We start from the raw sequence: 21,245 nt of genomic DNA on the forward strand, positions 1-21,245 counted from the left end.
TTTGAAAATCGTTCAAAAGCAATGTGAATTGCTTTGAATTTTTAATGTAGTACAATATTTTATTACAATTCTAACTTATTACAATTCTTCTTTTCAAATATTAATCTCTTATAAAAATTCTACCTATATTAAAAGACCGATTTTAAATATTTTATATAATTATCATTATAAAGTGAACACCAGTCCTATATTAAGTAATTTTATAGAATAAATGTATATTATATAGGACAAATATTTTAATAAACATCTCATAAATTAATCTTTTCAATTCTAGCTATTTTAAATGGTTATTTATTTTCATTAAAATCTTCGTATACTATATAACATAATTTCAATTAATTAATTAATATATGTATATTTATATGGTTATGATATATAATATATAATTTACTTATATAATAACTAACTTGATTTAATAAAAATCCCTTTATTCTTGAACCCAAAAAGGAATATGAATTTGAACTTTTGCTATTATTATAAAGTTTAAACTATGAATTTAAACTGAATACTCCTGTAACTCCACAACCTGTATATAATATAGATATTAAATTGAAAAGAAATATGTATATTGTTAAATAATTTTTTATTTATTTAACTATATGTAAGAAAATATTAAATTTTTAATAATCTTATTTAAATGTTTTGAATGATGCTTTGTTAGTTACCTATATATGAATCTTATTCCATAATTTTAGTATTAGAATTGAAATATTTTTTTTTTTGAATTTTTCTATAACAATATAATATTCTATTAAAAAAAAATTTAAATTTATAAGTAAAATGTAGAAAGTTAATTATTTAAAAAATGCTGATGATATTTTTCTATTTTCTATATTTATTTTATAATTTTAATATATTGTGTAGAAAAGTATGTACTATGCAATAATATATAATATATAGAATGTAGATAATCATGTAAAAATTGAAAATTTAATATGTATAATTAAAAAATTATTGTGGTGATTCGAGAGTGTATATAAAGTATATTATTGTTTATTGTATGAATTTGTATTGTAAATAGCTAGCAATTTGAATTCTAATTAAATAATATATTAATTCGTGTTTAAAGGTGTTCTTATGTATTATATTTGTGTTATATGTACATTATATATAACATGTTAAGTATTATTATGTATTGTATATATGTTTATGAAGTTTTTTCGGTCTTTTATGTTTATGGGATCAGATCTCTACAAATAGTGCATAAAGATATTCTAAAAATTTTATTTATCTATAACGTATGTAAAGGATTATGTATAGATTTTAGTGCAGCTATTCTGCACATATACGTACGTAAGTAAGATAGTAAGTAAATAAAGAATATTGATTAGATTTAGAATTCTATTAGATATTGGCTAGATGGTTAGATTGTAGATAGAAATTTTTTTATTATTAAATGAAATTTGATTTATTCTATTAGACAAGCTATCATTTTAAATAAACAGAAATTATTATTACAATTGTATTAACAGAATTATATTACATAAATTATTGTCGATATTTGAAGTAAAAGTAATTTAAAACCTATAGTTGATTTGTAAAATCAAGGACCCCTCTGACAGTATTTCTTTTGATTTTGATTTAAATTGTTTTTTGAATAAAATTTAAAATAGAAAACTTCGTCTTTAATAGCTTATTCAGATTACAGGAGAATAACAATTTGTAAAATTACATGTTATCTTCGATTAACATGTTAAAGGAAATTGGAGTCAAACTACATAAACTGTTTTCTTTTAACAGTAAACCTGTTTTGAAATATTTTTGGATTTAAATTTACTAAAAAATATTATGAATTTAAATTTTTCCTTGATTTGAGGAAAAGATCCCAAAAATAAATTATTCACAATAGGAAAACATGTTTTATTTTGACAAATTTTTTCCATATTGAATTTGTAGTTAAACACTATGAATAACATGATATTCGAGAATAACATGTTGTTCGTTGTAGTGTTACAACTTAATTGCATACATGTGATAAATATTGTATAATATTATAAATTTTATTGAATTCCTTATAGTGTCTTTGAATATTAATTTTCTAAAGTATTTTTCAGTTTGCTCAGAGAAAAATATCCACAATTTCAATATAATCAAATTATATCGCATTGAATATGCCACTGAATACAAGTTTTTCATTATATAAGAGTCCATTAAAGAGTCTTGTACGTAATGACTGTGCTTTACGATCGTATTACATTATAAAATTATAAATTTGTTACAAAAATGTTTGTTATATTTTTGGACAAGTTTACAGTGTGATTAATAAACACTTATTGTAGGAACACAGACAATATTGTTGGGACATTTATTACAAGTTTTGTTTTTTCAAAAAAAAAACACTAATAATATTTTTTGTTGTCTATAGGAAATTTTTTGCTTACAAAACGATTTAAGTATAAAAGTGTAAATTGTATAACAAAATGATTTTGTTTTTGTTTTTTTTTTTTGAAATTTAACATAAATTCAATATTAAAAACAATTGATTTAAACAGAAATAAAAAAAAAAAATATAATGAATTAATGTAAAAAAAAAATAATGAAAATTTTGAAAATATACAAAAGAATTTTCTTTTTTTTCTGAGACACCAAATAACAACAAGAAGAAATGCTTTTCTTTTGCGTTTCAAATTATTGTAATAATTAATAATTTTGTTTTGGATTTCGTTATGTTTATTTTGGTTTTTCTTTTTATTTTTTTTTTGTACAGGGGAACAACATAAAGTATATAAAAAAAAAACTTGAAAACAAAAATGATAGAAAATATTTGGCCGTACCCTCAATGAATTACTCCTTCCACGTGTTTGACCAACAACAGTAGGGCTGTCGGGTAGAGAAAGAGAATTGGATTTAATTGCGTTTATAGGCGGAGTACCTCTTGGTGTACCATACCCAGCTAATGTTTGTACACTTTGCATTGGATTAATTCCTAAACCGGAACCACGTCTTGAACCTGGTGGTACATTTGCAGCTCCTAAATTAATATTCGAACAAAACGATATGTTTGATTTTCTTCTTGAATTATGACGTTCAAAAGTTTTTTGTGCTGAAAATGGTGAAGGTCTTACTAAATATCTGTAAATAAATAAAAGTAATTGAAGAAAGAAGAAAAACGAGACAAAAAAAAACAAAAACGGGAAGAGAAAAATTTCCAAAGAGAAATAAATAATTAAATTAATTAATTAAAAAAAATATATAATTTTTTTAAATTTAATAAATTTTATGAAATTTCTTTTGTTTTTTTTTCTAGAAAGCCATTCCCAATATTATTCTACACACTAATATCTACTGTCTACAGCATTTTGGATTTTTTGGATTATGTTTTTATGCATCATATGTAAATTTTTGTTTCCATTTTTTTTTTATTTTTTATAAATTTTTGTAACTATGTGTGCTATATGTTTCCATATCTTACATTATATCTCCTTCTTCTAATTTAAGATCACAGCTCGGATTTATGATTACATATGATAAATGATTACGTTTTTCACTGACATCATCATAGTCAATGGTCGGTAAATTTAATGATTCCATGCGACTACGTACTAAATTAGCAACTTCAGCTCTTTCAATTTGCTGTGCATGATTATCACGTGCCTCATCGGCCATATTGATCGAATACTGAAAAAACATTGAAGACTAGTTACGATTAGGATCGTATTTTATTATTTTAATATATTAACTAATTTTCTCTATATATAAATATAACAACAATTGATTATTACTTTTAGAACTTCTTATAATAACAAATGACATAAAAAAAAACATAAATAATAACAAAAACAAAAAAAAAAACTAATACCAAAATAAAAAATCAAATTGTTAATCACTTTACAATAAATTTGCTGTCTATACATATTAGTAAAATCCGATAATTAATTAAATAAGAATAAAAATAAACAAAAAAAAAATCAATAAATCATAAGCTTCCCAAAAAACAAAACTATCGTGCATTGTGATGCATGCCCTTCTAAAAAAGAATTCTCCTTTATCAGTAAATTATATAATAAATAAATTAAATTATTAATTACAATATAAATTAAATTTTAATTGAAAAAATCGTCATCACCAAAATTTTCTCCCAAAATTTGTTTTTTTTTAAGCCACTAATCTATATAACAATAAAATAAATTTTTTTTTAGCATTCCATGTTGATTAAGTAACTGGCTTTTTCTATTTTTTTTTTTTTGTCAAAATGGTTATGTTTAGTAAATAATCTGTTTAACATTGCATATTTATAGGGTTAAGTTATTATAAATTTGTCGCCAATTACAGTTATTTATTAATTTTATATAATATACAAAATAAAAATTTTGTAAGCTACAATGGAATTTATAAAAATTGCCATACAAAAACTGTTTAAAGCGTATTTTGGAATAGAAGACATACAAGAAGTTTCGCACTTACAAGCTGAAAAATATTTGAAGTATAATTTATTAAATTTAAATTTATACTTGAAATAAATCAAATACTTGACGTATATTTTATAAATCTGTAAACTAATTATAAAAATTTTATTTATGTTCATATTTTGTTATTTTGTTTTACAAACGCAAACACTATTAACAGAGGTAACATCCTTAATGTAAAATGTGTCGCGATATACTAATTAATTATCATATTGCGACACATTAATTCATGGTATATATTAACCGGTTTCAGTACATTAACCGATTTTTTCGGGTCGCACTCGCATATCTCGCTTTTTTACTCGTCTATTGAGAGGAAATCTGAGTATCAAGTATGAAAAATATGAAAAGTAAATGTATACAAACATCACTCATCATTCATTTACATTATTTTTAAAAGTGATAGGGTTCAGATAATATTTTGAAGAAAGCTGCGAAAATCTGTCTGAAAACATATAGGAGAATAATATATCAGCTGTACTAAATTAAGATATAATGAATAATTGTTTGTATGTTTTGGCTGTAGATTGAACAAAATTTTTTATATTTACTCATACGCGATATTGAAAATTCCACATAAATAAGAATGAGATCAAGCGGCATTGGAATTAAATGGGATATTTTAAATACAATATTTGTGCAATTGTTAATTTATTAACAAGGTATTATTTCCTTCATACTATAATAAAATTTACTTTATATTATTTAATTCCGTAAATCGCCACTTCAAATTTAAAATATAAAAATTGTATAAATTCACAATATACATAAAGCGTATAAATATAATTGTATGTCCAAAACATATTTAATTCTTAACCAAATATTTACTAATTTTACAGGTATTCGTAAATTATAATACTCGTAGGTATTTTCATAAACACAATACTGCAAAACAATGATATGATACATACGCAATATATTTTTGACAGTTGTATAAAAACTTTTGCTATTAATGAATTCGCAGTATTGTTTTCATGAACCAAAAATGTGGTTTATATTTTCTTCCTTTAATTGACTTTCAATCGGATCAGACTCAGAAATTTTAAAAAAGTAAGTAAAGTCAAACTGCAAAAACTAGTAAAAACAAAAATGGTCAGCTGATTTAACTGCTCTAGCCATGATAATATAAATATTTTAGTGATAGATTAACAATGTTTATGAACAGATTTGATTAGCAACATTTGTTTATGAACACAAATATAGCACAGTTGTCGTTATATATCGCGATATACTGCGATTATGAAAAGGTATATATACTTGAAAATGTTAACCACAAGATGTAAAACGTAGCTAAATTCATATTAAAATATAGCCTTAACATATTTTGATTCACATTTATACTTATTAATTAATGTTCGAATTTTTGAAATAAACATATATTTTTTATTATATATTTAAAACCACACTATTATTTAAAAGTTACCAATGCAGAAGGTATCTGTCTTTAATGCTAGAATCGAAATCAATACAAATATACACAATATTATATATATATAAATATATATATTATATATATATATATTTATATATATACATATATATATATCATAATTTTTAAATTTCATATTTTCCTATATTAGACGAATCATTATAGCCCTATATGATTTAATTAAAATTTTAAATTCAATGTGTATACTATAGAAGTATTGAAGCCATGTAAAATTACATGAAATTTTACATCATTGGGAAAATTGAAATTTAATTTTATTTTTCTATTTAACCAATATTTTCTATTTTGACACTGTTTTTTTTTGGAATACATGTGTGCAATATTCTACATGCATAATTTATAATATATTATGTAATTAACTACAACATTAGATTATTAACTTTATAAATTAATATTAGTGCTTGAAATTTGAATATGGTGGAGGGGGAGAATAAAATTTACATTAAATTTATGGTAAATATTGAATTAAGTTATACTGGTATACATACATATAATATGATGTTTATTATATTTGAGAATATTATTCATAATTAAAAATTTAATTGTATAACATTTTGTAATATAATTAAAGTACATAATGTGTTTAGTTGAATTCAATAAAAGAGTTATATTTTTTAATAAATTTAATTAAAATGGAATTTAAAAAATTAAAATGTTTGATAATAAAAAATGTAGTAATTTTATATTATTTATATAAATGTATAGCAATTTATACGGACTACATTTAAGTGAAATTGTAAAAATTTATAAAAGATAAACTCTCAGCTCCCAATTACTATTATAATATAGAAATTATTTAGTATTACAGTGAAATAATTATTGTGTTATATTATAATATCGTGTATTATGTACAAATTAAATTTTTTTTTTAAATTATATTGAACAATTATTTTAATATTAATATTATAATTTCTAAAATAGATAAATAGAAAGCTTAATAAAATCTTTGTAAAAGGGAAGAATTAAATTTATTGTTATAATTTATTGTTAATATTAATTTACAACTAAAGAATATTATTAAGAAGATTATAATACATTATATATACATATTATATGTATAATGGATTTTGTAATGTTCGAATGTTATGTCAAATTTCGTTTATGTTAAATATTTCTAATTACTGTATATAATGTAAAATTAATGTTATCATATATCATATAAGTGAAGTTGTAAATTTGTAATATATATATATATATATATATATATATATATATATATATATATATATATACATGATTTTATTTAGTATACAGAATGTTATATGTGGAAATTTTCTGAAATCTTAATTATTTCAATATTTTTCAGTTAAAGAAATTACAAAACGATAAGAAAATGTAATTTATACTTAGTAGAATATTTTAAAGTGTTAAAGAAAAGTTTTTGAATTTAAATTATATTTAAATATGCAAAAAAATTAATTTTTGTCTACAGAAGATGTAGGTACTATAAAATACAAATTTTATTTCAAATTATCTCTTATAAATTATTTAATTTTAAATATATAGATAAAAGGTAGATAAATTTTAGTATAGTATATTAATATGGAAAATAAAGAAATTAATTTTCTTATCTCTACAGAATTTTTAATAATTTACGTATAAAGTATGCAGATATAGTTTTATTAAATGTAATAAAAATTTATTTAGTAATACAAAACAAATAGAGAGAGAGATATTGCATGTAAGTATTTAAAAATAGTAAATTTTTATGAATTTAATTATTTTTCCAAAAAAAAAATAATCTATTATTTTTAAGTACAATATACTTTATTGTTATTTCGTTTTAAAGAATCAATAAGATTGAAGTACATTGATGAAGAATAAAGAAAAGAAGTACAAAATAAATATTTCTTATATACTTACTTGGAATTTGATTTGATCGATTCAAACCTAATAATTTAGAGTATCGATATTAATGTCAATATATACGTAGAATAATTCGAATACCATTAAATATTATACGAATAGTTTATATGAAAGATATAAAACATTTTTTTACTAAAAACATTGTTATTAATATTGAATTAAAACAGGTTTAATTTATTAAATCAAATACACAAATTGTTAACAATGTTTAAGGAAAAATGCTCATACACTTGAATCTGAATATCAAATACTATTTTATCATACTAGTTTTGTTAAACATTATAATTATAAATTATTAGGCATTAAATTTTTAAATTTGAATTTAAGTGTTTTTTTTTGTGTATTTCAATAATAAAATATTGTAATTGTGCCTAATATTTAAATATGTGTAAGTAATAACACAAAAAAAAATATCAAAAGTAAGTTTATTACCTTTAAATAAAACTTAAATTAAAAATAATTGTTCAAAGTGATATGGAAAATTTGCATACTTTTAGGGGGAAACAAATTGTTTTTACATATTTCGGTAATTAATTTTGAAAATTGGAGGTATCAGAGTATTAATTAATAAAGGACACTTTAATAACTTTGAAGAACAAAATTTTTTTTAATCAATATTATTTTTAAGATAAAACTATTTTACGAATGGTAAATTTATTAAGTATCGATTAAATGGGGCTTTTTACAATTGATATTATTCTTCGTTTTGTCAAAGCTTATTTTTTCTTTTAAAATTAGTTAAATCGTTAAAGACAAAGTATATGATTTTAACAATTTTTGTTCTTTCATTGTAGGTTAAAGTTTATCTTAAGATGGATGCTATCGTAGAATGAAATTTCAATATTCTCATTGACTTTTAAGTTTTTACGTTCAAAGAAAATTGATTTCATTCATATTGCTTTCAAAAAATTTTTAATAATTTTTATTTTATTAATATTTTTATACAGAATGATTCAGGAATACCTAGAGAAACAATTTTATAGACTTTTGTAATACGATTTTAACCTTCTGGGTCAAAAATGGGTAAAATTTTTGTTATGGACTAGGTGACAAGTCTCAAGGATTTTCAAGTTACAGGGATTTTAACGAATTTGCACGAAATTTCTACTTGCCCAAGCTTTTTTTTTTCTTGTAACATCCCTTCCAGAAAAAATTAAAGTATCATACAAAAATTTTTGAAAGGGCTAGTAAAGGGCTAATCAATATATGTTCCTTTAAAAATTTTAAAATTCAAGTACATTTTAATGAGACTATTGTGATCAAAATTTAATAATAATCGATTTTTACAGCACTTAAAATTAATGAAAGTCCAAAATAGGGATAATTTTTGGAGTTTCTATATTTTATTAGGGCCTTTAAAGTTTTCGATCTTTTTCGATGGGGAAATTATAAGTATTAAATCTTTGGCAAGTAGAAATTTCATGAAAATTCTTTGAGATTCCTGTATCAACGGAAACCGTTTAATTTGACGATTAATTTCGAACAAAAATTCTGCCTATTTTTGATGCTCTAATCAAAACAATGATATATAATATTGCACTCTTTACTGAATCACACCGTATAAAGAAATTTCTAGTATCTATTCTAAAATTCTAGAATTATATAAGTACGTACAACAAAATAAATAAATATGTTATTTTGAATTCTAGGAAATATCAATTGCATTTTTGAGATCAAAAAGTTTTCCTATAAAATTTCTTTCAAAATAAGTTTCTTTAATAAAAATACATACCTTTTTGATTTTAATATGAGAATTTTATCTAAGATTAGGAAAATCTCCTGTGCTAAACACTACACTTATATAGTTTTTATTTGAGGAGTGCAACTTTAAAATTTTATAGTCCAGATTTTTATTCCATGCAAAGAGGAAAAGGAATTTTTAAATAATAAAATTTTCTTGCATTTACAAAGTTACTATTTTTTTCTTAATTTAAATTTTTAATTTAAATTTTGAAAAACTTGCTAAAAGAAAATCACTAAATTAATTTATATAAAGAAAAATCTTTTTCTCTCTATTAATCCTTACCTAAATATTGTAGATATGGATACGTAAATTAAAATAAATGTATACTAGAAATGAGTAAAATGTTGACGACGATCTTTAGAGTTTCTTTAAATAATTTAAGATAATTGTATTGGAATATTTTTGCACTGTCGAATTAATTGTTAAAATATTTTTTAGATTATGTTTAGAAAAAATTGAAAATTCTTTAAAATTTTGGTACCCCATTAGCAGCATTTAATATTGAATTTATTACTTTAGTTCTTAAATCAATGAATGTAGATTCTAACATTACAAATATTAAAAATACTTGCATTATTCGCTCAAAAGAAATAGAGAACTAATTTTAAATATCAAAGACTTAGTAGCAAATTCATTATACCAAAAAGTAAAAACGAGCAAAGTAAAAAATTTGATACAAAGTAAAAAAGAAATTATGAAGAAAAATATTTTATTTTTTAAAGATTCAAGTAGTTCCACATGAGAAAATTTTATTTGTTCTTGTATTTCTTTTACATTACTATATACGTATAAAAGCACTCAAAGGTTATAAGGATATTATTTATGTATATGTATATAGTTTTTATTTGTAAAACTATTTTGTATTATATTGTTAAGTCTTTTGTTGTCGGAAATTTACAAATAACTTTTAAGTAAGCACATAGTACATCCGAATTTCAATGTTATTTAACGTTGAAAACGAAATTTTTAAAATATTTTTTGCACTCTAGAATTTTTTTTTAAGAGTAGAATTTAACAATATTAATGAACAGAATGTAAAATTTGTCATTGAAGTAAATACAACCATGTATTTTATGTTCGGGAATCAGAAATTACGATATTCAATTAATTTTACAGTTTATTTATGAGTAGAAGCTGGGCTTCATTGCTAAGTTTGAGATGAATATATTTTTTCTCAAAGCATTTGAATTTTTATATAATAAGCCAAATTAAATTTGTTAATCAATATTTTGAAAAAAATTTCGGATTTTGAACCAATTAAAAAATATACCTTCATGAGTCTCTCAAAGATGTGAAGCAGGACAAAAGTTAAAACTAGTTAGAAAGAGAAAATTTCGAGTAAGAATCATATAACTTACATATGAGAATACAAAAATTTTAGTAATTTTTGAGCTCTCTACTCTTATTGTGCCGTGCTAAATTTTGTTGCATATTTTTGATATTAAAATAATATGGTGATATTTTATGCAACTCTAGGATAATAGAAAAATGTAATATTGCTGTTCAGCATCGTGTAACACTTTATGAACCTCTTTTCGGATGGAAAAAAAAAACTGTATTTAACAAAAGGTAGACAATATTAAGAATACAATTGCATTTTGTTCTCGTCATACGTGTATTCCTTTAAAAAAAATTTTTTTCCCCCAAAATGTGTACATCTACTTTTTTTTCACAATTCTTGTGTTTTAAATTGAATTTCAATTTTTTTTTTTTTATTCTGTGATTTTTCTTTTGCTTTTGAATACTTACTGATGATCCTTTACGTTCTGAACAACCGCCCAAACATGTTGTAGATTTATGATGTACTGGACGATATGTGACACCACGTAAAGCGTCAGTACTACTATCCTTTGTTGAATCCGGTGTGCCAGCCTCCTCATCGTACTAATTATATATATATATATATATAAAAGCATGCGTTTTGTTTTTTTTTTTTTTGATATTTTTGTTTAGTAAATTTTAAAAAGCAAAAAAGATTTATAAAGTAAATTTTTTTTTTTTTTTGTAAAAGAATGAAAGAAATAAAATAATTTTAATAAGAATGAGATATTCGTAATTAAATTTTGAAAAATATTAAGAAAATTAAAAAAAAATAAAAAAGGCAAAAAAGAAACGATGAAAATTTTTTTTTTAATGTTTTTTTTTTCCTTTTAAGGAAATGATTTTGGGGGTGGGGGGCACAAATAAGGCATGTATTGAAATTTTGAAAAATTTGAATTTTTGTTTAAGGTTTTAGTTAAAAAAAATGACAAACTGTTATATAATTACAAAACAAAACAAAAGAAGAAAATTATAATTAAAAAATTAGACGGAATTCAAAAATGATTTCAAAAAAATTGTTTTTTTTTTTTATAGAATTTATTTAATAATTTTAATATATTTTTTTTAATTTTAAAAGATTTTTGTTTAAAAACTCAAATGGGAATCAAGTATGTGAATGTAGACTTTTAATCCAATTTTTTCAACAAAAACAAAAATAAACAAACGAGAATGTTTGGAATTTAATTTTCTTTTTTTTTGTTGCTGTTTTTTCCATATGGTTTTTTTTTTTTTAAAGTTATTAAATTATGTACAAGTATGTGGTGCATTGATGTGGTGCACAGGGTATTTTAATTACATTTGAGAATATTTTTATTTACATAAAATACAAAATAATAATTTAAAATTATAAAAAAAAAATTATATTTAATAATTTTGATAGAAAAAAGAAAAATGAAAAATAAAAAAAAAAAATTTTAATTTTAAAATACAAGACAAAAAAAGCATGCATTTTTGAATAATAATTATTTACAAATTTAATTTATATATACATACATATATTATGTATTTATATCTAATAATAAATCGAAGTTAATTTTCCATATAAAATTAAGTGTTCACACATACTTCAGGTTTATTTCAATAAATACGAAAAAAATGTTAATTTTTTATCATATTTTTAATAATAAAAGTGTAAGAAGAGAAACAAAATAATGAAATTTGAGAATACCGTTGAGGTAAAAAAATTATAAAGGTTGCCGTTATACATCGATTGTAGTATTTGTACTGCTATATGCGTTAAGCCCATAATTATTTTCAATTGAAAATTTTTGTTGGTTTTAAAAGAAAATTTTTTTAACTTTTCAATTATTTTGAAAATAATTTTCCCAATAGAGAGAACGAAAAATTATTGTGAATAGAAAATTCAAGTTTAATAAATATTTCATGAATTGTTTAACATTAAGGTATCCGGCCTTAATTTTTACATTATTTTTCCATTATTCATTTAACAATCTCCATAGTTTTAATTTATAACAAGAAGACTAAAATTAAAATTCTAAATTCTAATATGAATTTAATGAAGAATTTAAATTCAATCATTAAATTAAAAAGTTATTTAATATTCAATGTTGAAAAAAGCTTTTTGGAAAAAAATATGTTATTTACTTGTGCCGCTATAAAGAATTTTTGATAATTTTTTAAACTTCTATAACTAAGCTACTTGAATGATTGTCCAGAAAGGAAGATAGGTTACCGGTTGGAGTTAAGTTATGATTTTTCAGATATACAGACGCAACAACTCAGTTTTGATTTTACTGCTGCCGAAACTATTTTGTATTTAAAGTAAAATAATTTCGGATTTAGAGGATTTATTAGAGAAAGTTTCTTTTAAATTTTGTTGTTACTTCAATAAAGAATTTAAATTTATATTTCAGTGAACTGTATAAAAAAAAGTTATGGAACAGAAAGAAAGTGTAAAACACTTATGATAATCTTAGAACTTTTACAGCTAAAAAGATTTTTTTTATGCTATTGTCAAATTTGTAGATTTTCAGGTTGTGTCCTTTCTGTTGTCGAAGTTATTTAAATTCTAAGTTAGAAATTCGATCTCATATTGCATTCATTCGAAAACGCCCTTGCATTCATTTATAATATCAATTCATATTTTAATTAATTGTTTCGTTTCTTGAATCCGTTTTACGTACAACCATATATGCAGGCACTTAAAAATTTATAAGAATGAAACACTTAATTTTTATTTTTTAAATTTTTTATAAATACCATTATTAAAGCCTTAATTATACAATTATTTCTACAATCTATTTAATATAGAAACAAAAATGGCTACAATATTATTAATAAATAATATTAATAGAAATAAAAAAGTGTATTAAAAAGTGCTACTAAAAGAGAAAAATAATTATTAAATAAAAATTTTTAAAATAGCATAACACTCATGCGTAGAGAAAAAATTTGTAAAATTTGTAATTTTATTAACGCGTTGTAGTTTGTATTGCAGTAAAAGGAAGTATAAAAATATAGAAAATAATTACATAAATTTTTTATTTCTTTTTCCATATAGTATATAAAACATGCAGGACATTATATTCACACAAATTTTAATGCATATTCAAGTAAAATTCAAAACTTATGCTCATTATTTCAAGTATATATGCAAAGGCATTTCAAATATAAGAAAATGAAAGCAAGCTGAATATGAAATAAAAAATAGAAAAAAATATAGAAAGATATTTGAAGTATAATTTATTATATAGATGCATATATATTTCGATTGAGAAAGCTGACATTTCCATTTTATAAAAATTTTCATTTTTAAATTTTTTATTTCGAAAAAACAAAAAATCCTTTATTAATGAGGCAGTCATTATAATCCGCAAATATATTTTAGATTGCTAAACAATAATTGTGTAACAAAGTTTTGCATTTTTTTTTTTTGTTTTTTTTTTTTTTTTTTAGATATTTATATATATTTACACACACACACATTCATTACGAGCAATTCTTTTCCTATATTTTTGTTAAAGCTTTTCATATAGTATAAAATTTATATTAGTAGTTATTTATTATGAATAAATTAAATAATATTGTGCATATATTCATATAGATTTAAAGAGGCTGAGAGAAAATATTTCTGCAATATATATAGGCAACATTAAAATGGCAAGATTTCTTTAGAATTTTAAAAGATCATTTTAAATATAGGCGACAAATACATAAGATACGTGTATAATAGATTTTTATAGTTTTATTTTTGTTCAATAATATATATTATATATTATTATGTAATATATCAAGTAATAATTTTATATAAATAAATAATTTAATTCAGCTTTTTATATAATATAATATTGTTGGCATTTAATTGACATTTTGTGGTAGGTTTAACAATAATAAGTACGCTTCAACATTTCAAAATAAAATTTAAAAATTTTAAGAATTTCCAAAAAAAAAAAAAAAACAAGTTTTCAATATTTTTCGTATACCCTTTGATTTTTTATTTTGTTGTTTGTTTTTTTCTTTGCATTAGTTTTTACAGTTTTCAGATGTGACGTCATACAAAACATAAACCATTTTTATCACAATATATATAGCAATAAGCTTCTGCTGCTTTTTTTTTTTAAATAACAAAAACTTTTAAAAATAAATAAAAAAAAATCACACATTTTGTTTAATAAAAAAAAATATATGTAAAAATAAAAAATAATTTACAACATTTTTCAATAAAATTTAATCATTAATTTATTAGTGAATGAAATATATAACAGTAAACACTTTTCTTATACGATAACTCTAAAAACAAAACAAAAATTAATAAAATCACAAAAAATTTTTAATCATAAAAATTAAAATTAATAAAAATTATAAATATTAAAAAAAAAAATTAAAGTGGGAGGATGTCTATTTTATTTTATTGCCAATTTACTTTTATATATACGAGTAGATATACTTTATGTGTATAACAAAATAATTTTAACTATAATATAAATAATAACTATATATCATGTAATATAATTTACAATATTGATTAGAAATGTCAGAATCATGGCTATAATAACACGAAAATAAATCGTATCTACAAATTAACACAAATTTGAAATTAGCATAAATTTTTTATATATTTTAATATTGGTCAAATTTAGTATATAGTCTATTTTCTATGTACGTACTATAGAACAACTTAAATTTCTTTCACATTTTTTAAAATTATCAATTTTTTAAAAGTATATTTCGGTGTGCGTCAATAAATACGATGTATAAATCGGCTTTGTATTTCATTAATCTGTTATACTTTGATGCTATACATATATAAGCAGTGCTGGCAAATAGATTAGCTCAAATATCTTAATTCTTTTTTTTAAATTAAATCTTCATTTTGAAGATTCGACAAAAAAAAATTTCACCAACCCTTCGAGATCTTCAATTGATGTTTAAATTGAAAAAAGTAGGGAAGTTGAAATATCACGATTACAATTCGAAATAAATCGGACACCAAAGAGAAAAAATAATAACATGCTCAATGACATATTCAAATATAGAATTAACCGGCAAGCTGTAGCGAAGAAGAATGTATTAAATTGATTTTTTGGTAAAAATATTTTTTTTTTTGAAAGATATGGAAAAAAGTGTAAGTCGCTTTAAAAAACCTTAATATTAAAGATAGAACGTCACTGTTCGTATACTGCTGTATATATGTAAGTCAAATGTTTAAGTACCACTGTACATATACACACCGTTTAGACCTAATAGTACACCCAAATATTTGGAAATTTTAGTACATTTTATTTTAAAATGAATTTGAAATTAAATTTTATTGATATACGGCAAAAACAAAAAAAAAATTATTCAAATAGCCTCAAATATTATGTAGATAATATGCTGGGAATATTATTGAAAAATATCGAAAGTCATTCAAATTAATTTAAAAACTCAATTGAAAATTGTTCTTTATTTTAAAATTTAAAGTATTTTTTGAATAAAACAACAAAAACGAGTATAGTGAAGTGAGTTTTCATTGAAATAATGCGTGGACGGATGAAAATAGTATACTCTTTATACGAGCCCTAATCTGCAAGCAAATAACCATATTTGCATTCACATGACAAAATCGTATAAATTGTAAAAATATTAATTAATTCAAATGTAATCTGACATCTCTAATCAAAAATGATTAACTATTATATATACACTTGAAAAATGGTGGACTTAATATTGTTTCTAATTTATTAGTGTGACATTTAAATTTTTATTCCATCAATTTGAATTTTAATTATAATATTAATTATAGGATGGTATAAAATTTTTTTGTATTTACATTTAGATGAAGTGATTTTTATAATATGTAATAGTGAGTTGAGTATGGTGTTTATAGAAAATATAATTTTACAAAAGATTTATATAATATCAATGTGAATGTGTGTAATTAATACATATAATAATATATATATATATATATTTCGTGGATATATATATAATCATAATGAAGAATGTTATATATGTATATAATATAATGTGTACGTGAGATAAGATGAAAATTAAAGAAAAAATAATAATGAGAGAAAAATTATTAATTAAAAATAAAAACACAAATGAAAAAATAAACAAACAAACAAGAGAATGTTAGAAAAATAATATAAACACCATTTTCTCATTTAATTATAATATATTGAAATTTTTGAAACTAAAATGACAGCTAGAATGGGAAAAGCCATAATGTTTGTATTAAAAAAAACAATACTAATAACAATAATTAAGATTAATACATATATATATATATATATGTATATATTTTAATGTCAAAAAAATTATATACTATATATATACATATATATATATATATATTGTCTTGTTGTTGTTTTATCTTTTATTTTATATAAAATATACAAATGAAAGAGATAGATGAATAATTGAAAAAAAAAAAAAAATAAAATATAGAGACTCACTGCGTGCGTGTGCGTTAATTATCAGAGGGTCCATATTCTTTTTTTTTCATTTATTTATTTATATATGTATTTTATTATTATTTTTGTTTTTGTATATATAATTTATATATAATTTCATATATATATATAAAACTTGTATATGCCTATACATAAATATGCGGCACATACGTATATATAAAATTTAATTATTTAGAGAGAAAAGAAAAACAAATATCATTAATTGTTCTTTAATTTTTTTTTCTTCTAATTAATTAGCGAGCTAGAAAATTAATAATAATTCTGTTTTCTAAAGATTTTGTTAAAAAAAAAATTTTTTTCTGAGTGTATAAAATATTGAATTTTTTTAAAGGGTTCTTATTGTTTTTTTTTTTTGTTATTATTTTTATTTTTTATAATTTTACTAAATTTACTATTTAAATTAATATTGATAACAAGAAAGAATAATTATCATCAGTAATTTTGTAAATAAATTTCTGTTTTTTTTTTTTATATTTGCTAAAAATATTTTAATTTGAAATTAATTAAAATTATGAAATTAATTTCTAATTGTAAATTAATATTATTTATTTTAATTATAGTTTTAATTTTGTTTAAAATTTTTTAATGAAATTTTGAAAATTAAAGAAAAAAAAAAATTTTATCTTTAAAATAAATTTATAAAAATAAAAATTATATTTTGTTAGTAGATAAAAATTTATTATATATTTTATTATTTGTATAGTGACATATGCATATTACATTTTAAGTGAGATCTTATTAATAATATTAATGTGATAGAAATATAATTTATGAATCCAAATATTATGGTAATTAATGCAAATTTATCTAATTTTATAGGTTTCATTAATAATATTGTTATAATATAATCAAAATGTGTTATATATCATGAATTTCGGTCATAAAATCTCATAAATTACGAACTTAGTTACAATGTAGACTTTTGAATGATCACAAATTCTCTTCGGAGAGATTATAAATCACCAATGGCAGCACAATTTTCCAGAATGTTAAAATTAGTATTTTATTTCAAAAGTCAAATGTTGAATTCTATTTGGTTGTTGCTATTTCAGTAAAACGCCCTCAAAAGGGATTTGCATTAGAGGTAGAACAAAATAGAGAATTTTCAACTTTTGAAAAAAATTTAAAACGCTCATTCTCTTAAAATTACTAAAATTTATGATTACTGTGTTCGGAGCACAATTTTAGTAATTCGGAATTGACAATATGATATTCGTAATTTTCCGAATTTAAGGAATACGAAAGAAATTCATAATAGGGCTGAATGTTTCAAAAATTAAATATTAAAATTTCAAAATAATTAAAGCTTATTCAAGATAGTTTAGCTATTTGTATCAAGATATTTGTGTTTTACAGTTATAAGATAAGATTGATATACAGATTTATCCTTCATACGATACCCTTTTGTTATAATGTGATATTTTAGAATTTAGATGTAAATTTCATTATGCTGACGAATTATATTAACGCATGTACATGAAATTAATAAATATGAAATGTCAAGTTTTTCAATATTTTTTCATTAGTATCGCATAACAAATAAATTTAAAAAATGCGATTGTGGATGAAATAGAAAAATTTTAAACGAAAAAAAAAATATAGAATAGACATAGACTTCAATTTTCATTCAGATAATTAAATGCAATAATTAATAACGGTTATATACATTGGTTATTAAATTTATAACATTTTTTAAAAAATTGCATACTTTTAGGGTTTGGTAATTATATACATTGAATAATTATAAAATAGGTAAACACTTTAGTTAGAGCATAGACCAATAAAAAATTCTTAGAAACGTTATCATTTCGAAATATACTTGGACAAAACCGCGATTTTGTAATTTTCAATTTGTCTTCGTATGGTTTATTTATTTTTTGTATTTGCTTGCTTTGGGCTCTTATTAAAATTTGTTTTTTCATGTGGATCCATGAGTTTACATAAGGTTGTTTTTTTATTTTTTTTTCTAAAGTATGTAATATAATCTACAGAAATTCGAAAAGTATATGAGGTTTCCGAATTCGCTAAGATTTTTGGAGTAAATAATTAGTGGTTTCAAATTTTTTGGTTTTTGATCAATAAAGGATTCAAAACTATTTTTGTTAATTAAAATTTTCAAATTATTTCCCTCTGAAATATTGTTAATATTGTTAATAAATATATTTAATATTGATTTTGTAAGTAGTTATTTTCGATAACAAAGTAATTGTGTTTCAATAGAACAAAAGTTAAAAACACTTTTATTACAATAAACAATAAAGATGCAAAATGAATGAGTAAAATTTTTGGAATTGGGCAGGAATTTTCTAATAAAGTGATAAAAATATTAAAATTAAATATTTAAGAAAATAATTTGTAAAATAATTATAGATAAAATATAGAAAGGTTTGATAATCCCAGTAAAACGTAACAAATTATCAATAAGAAAAATCTAAAGAATGAAAATTCCATAAAGATAAATGGGGAAAATATTTTCATATTAATTTTTTAATAATATTATAAATTGCAGATTAATAAAATTTAAAAAAAAAACTGTGGTATAAAAATTCAAAATTTTTAAATGATTTAGAAATTTTTAAAAATGCAGATGTCACTATCTGTTTCATTTAAATATTTACAATGATAATTCTAATATTAAAACGGATATTATTAATCTCATATGTTATTAAGAAAAAATCGGTAAAAGAAAATTTTATAAAGAATTTTATAAAATTATTTAATAATTTTTTGAATCTGTAAATTCCCAGTTAAAATACCTTTGCATATAAAAACTTTTTTTTAATTCTAAATTGAGTTTCTCTTTAATTTAATTTTTGTGCTGAAATCGGGTCAAAAGTGAAAGTTTGGTTTCTTAACTCTGATGTTGTCAAAAAAAAGTTACTTATTAATTTTTTTTACCGTCGAGAGTTGCTATAACAATATTCGAGGAAATTTGTAAATATTTTTTCTATATATATAAATATGAGTTGAAATAAAAATTCAGCCTATAGTAAAAGTTCTGCCATTAGCTCCCGGACGGATCTTATATAGAAATGCTAAAGAAAATCTGTTTCTGAATATTTTCTGTAAAAATTATTAAAAATGTGAAATCGGTTATTAGTAAGCATCAAGTTTTTGAGACATTATTTACTTTAAAATTTCGTCAATCTATGACTAGGTGAATTTTAATTCAAATATAATTCTTTATAAAAATTAGTTTAATATTAAGATACACGCGTGTTCAAATCGATCCGACTGACAGACAAACAAAAAGACCGACAGACAAAAAGACCAACAGACTAACAAACCGACATATATCGGAAAGTTTCTCTTTCACGTAATAAAGAATTTCCGATTGAAATTCGAAATGTGAAATTTGGTGCTATGACATAAACTTTCTTATTATAATGCAATACGGTCGGTAATTTTATAATTAACATTAATTTTTTTGATTCATTGCACATTTAAATAAAAAGTATAAAGTTAATTCGGAAATGTTGCAATTACGTCAAAATTTATTATTTGCTATAATTATGTCAGGGGTTCACTGTAAATTTTTGTCAGTTGCAATATTTTACATTTTCTGTTTATATTTTTTTATAATGGGAGTTTACTGCTTGTTTGTTTCGCATGTTCTCATTGTGATTGTCATTTTTCATTTTATTTCATTCGTTTTTATTTTTTTTTAAATATTTTATTTCACCGATTTTTTAATAAATTTTTTTTTTTAGTATACTAAAATAAATAAATATTTATATAATTTGAGTTTTACTTCTTATAAGTCGGTATATAAATCATTTGTTAAAGCATGTTTTTCGGATTTATATACAGTTTTTATGAAATTCTATAATTATTATAATAATTATAATTAATAATAATAATTAATCTAAAAAGAAATTTTTTGTTTTATTATAATGTGTATTGAAAATTAAATATTCTTTTGGATTATTTAAAAAAAAAAAAATTTTATTTTATATTTAAAAAGTTTATTTTGTATTTTTTTTATTTTATTTTTTTCTTGTCAAATAATAAAACTATAAAATTGGAAAATATAGTATAGT

The 21,245-nt window shown here is 21.0% G+C and overlaps 1 protein-coding gene across 20 annotated transcripts in view; it reads right to left on the minus strand.

Annotated features, from left to right (window-relative positions):
- Positions 1-21,245, minus strand: part of LOC129610910 (potassium channel subfamily T member 1) — a 206,411-nt gene that overhangs the window by 10,020 nt on the left and 175,146 nt on the right. For 6 of the 20 annotated variants that reach the window (XM_055523712.1, XM_055523713.1, XM_055523721.1 and 3 more), the window contains 3 exons: positions 11,216-11,350; positions 3,413-3,636; positions 2,775-3,072 (listed from right to left, as the gene is read on the minus strand). In XM_055523712.1, coding sequence (XP_055379687.1) covers positions 2,775-3,072; positions 3,413-3,636; positions 11,216-11,350 — 657 coding nt within the window. Of the gene's footprint in view, positions 1-407; positions 527-2,774; positions 3,073-3,412; positions 3,637-7,719; positions 7,747-11,215; positions 11,351-14,898; positions 15,038-17,249; positions 17,331-21,245 lie in introns of those variants that run through there. The other 14 variants (XM_055523711.1, XM_055523717.1, XM_055523724.1 and 11 more) reach the window with 11 other exon arrangements.

Source organism: Condylostylus longicornis, unplaced genomic scaffold, assembly GCF_029603195.1.
Source record: "Condylostylus longicornis isolate FDR11 unplaced genomic scaffold, ASM2960319v2 ptg000048l, whole genome shotgun sequence".
NCBI lineage: Eukaryota > Metazoa > Arthropoda > Insecta > Diptera > Dolichopodidae > Condylostylus > Condylostylus longicornis.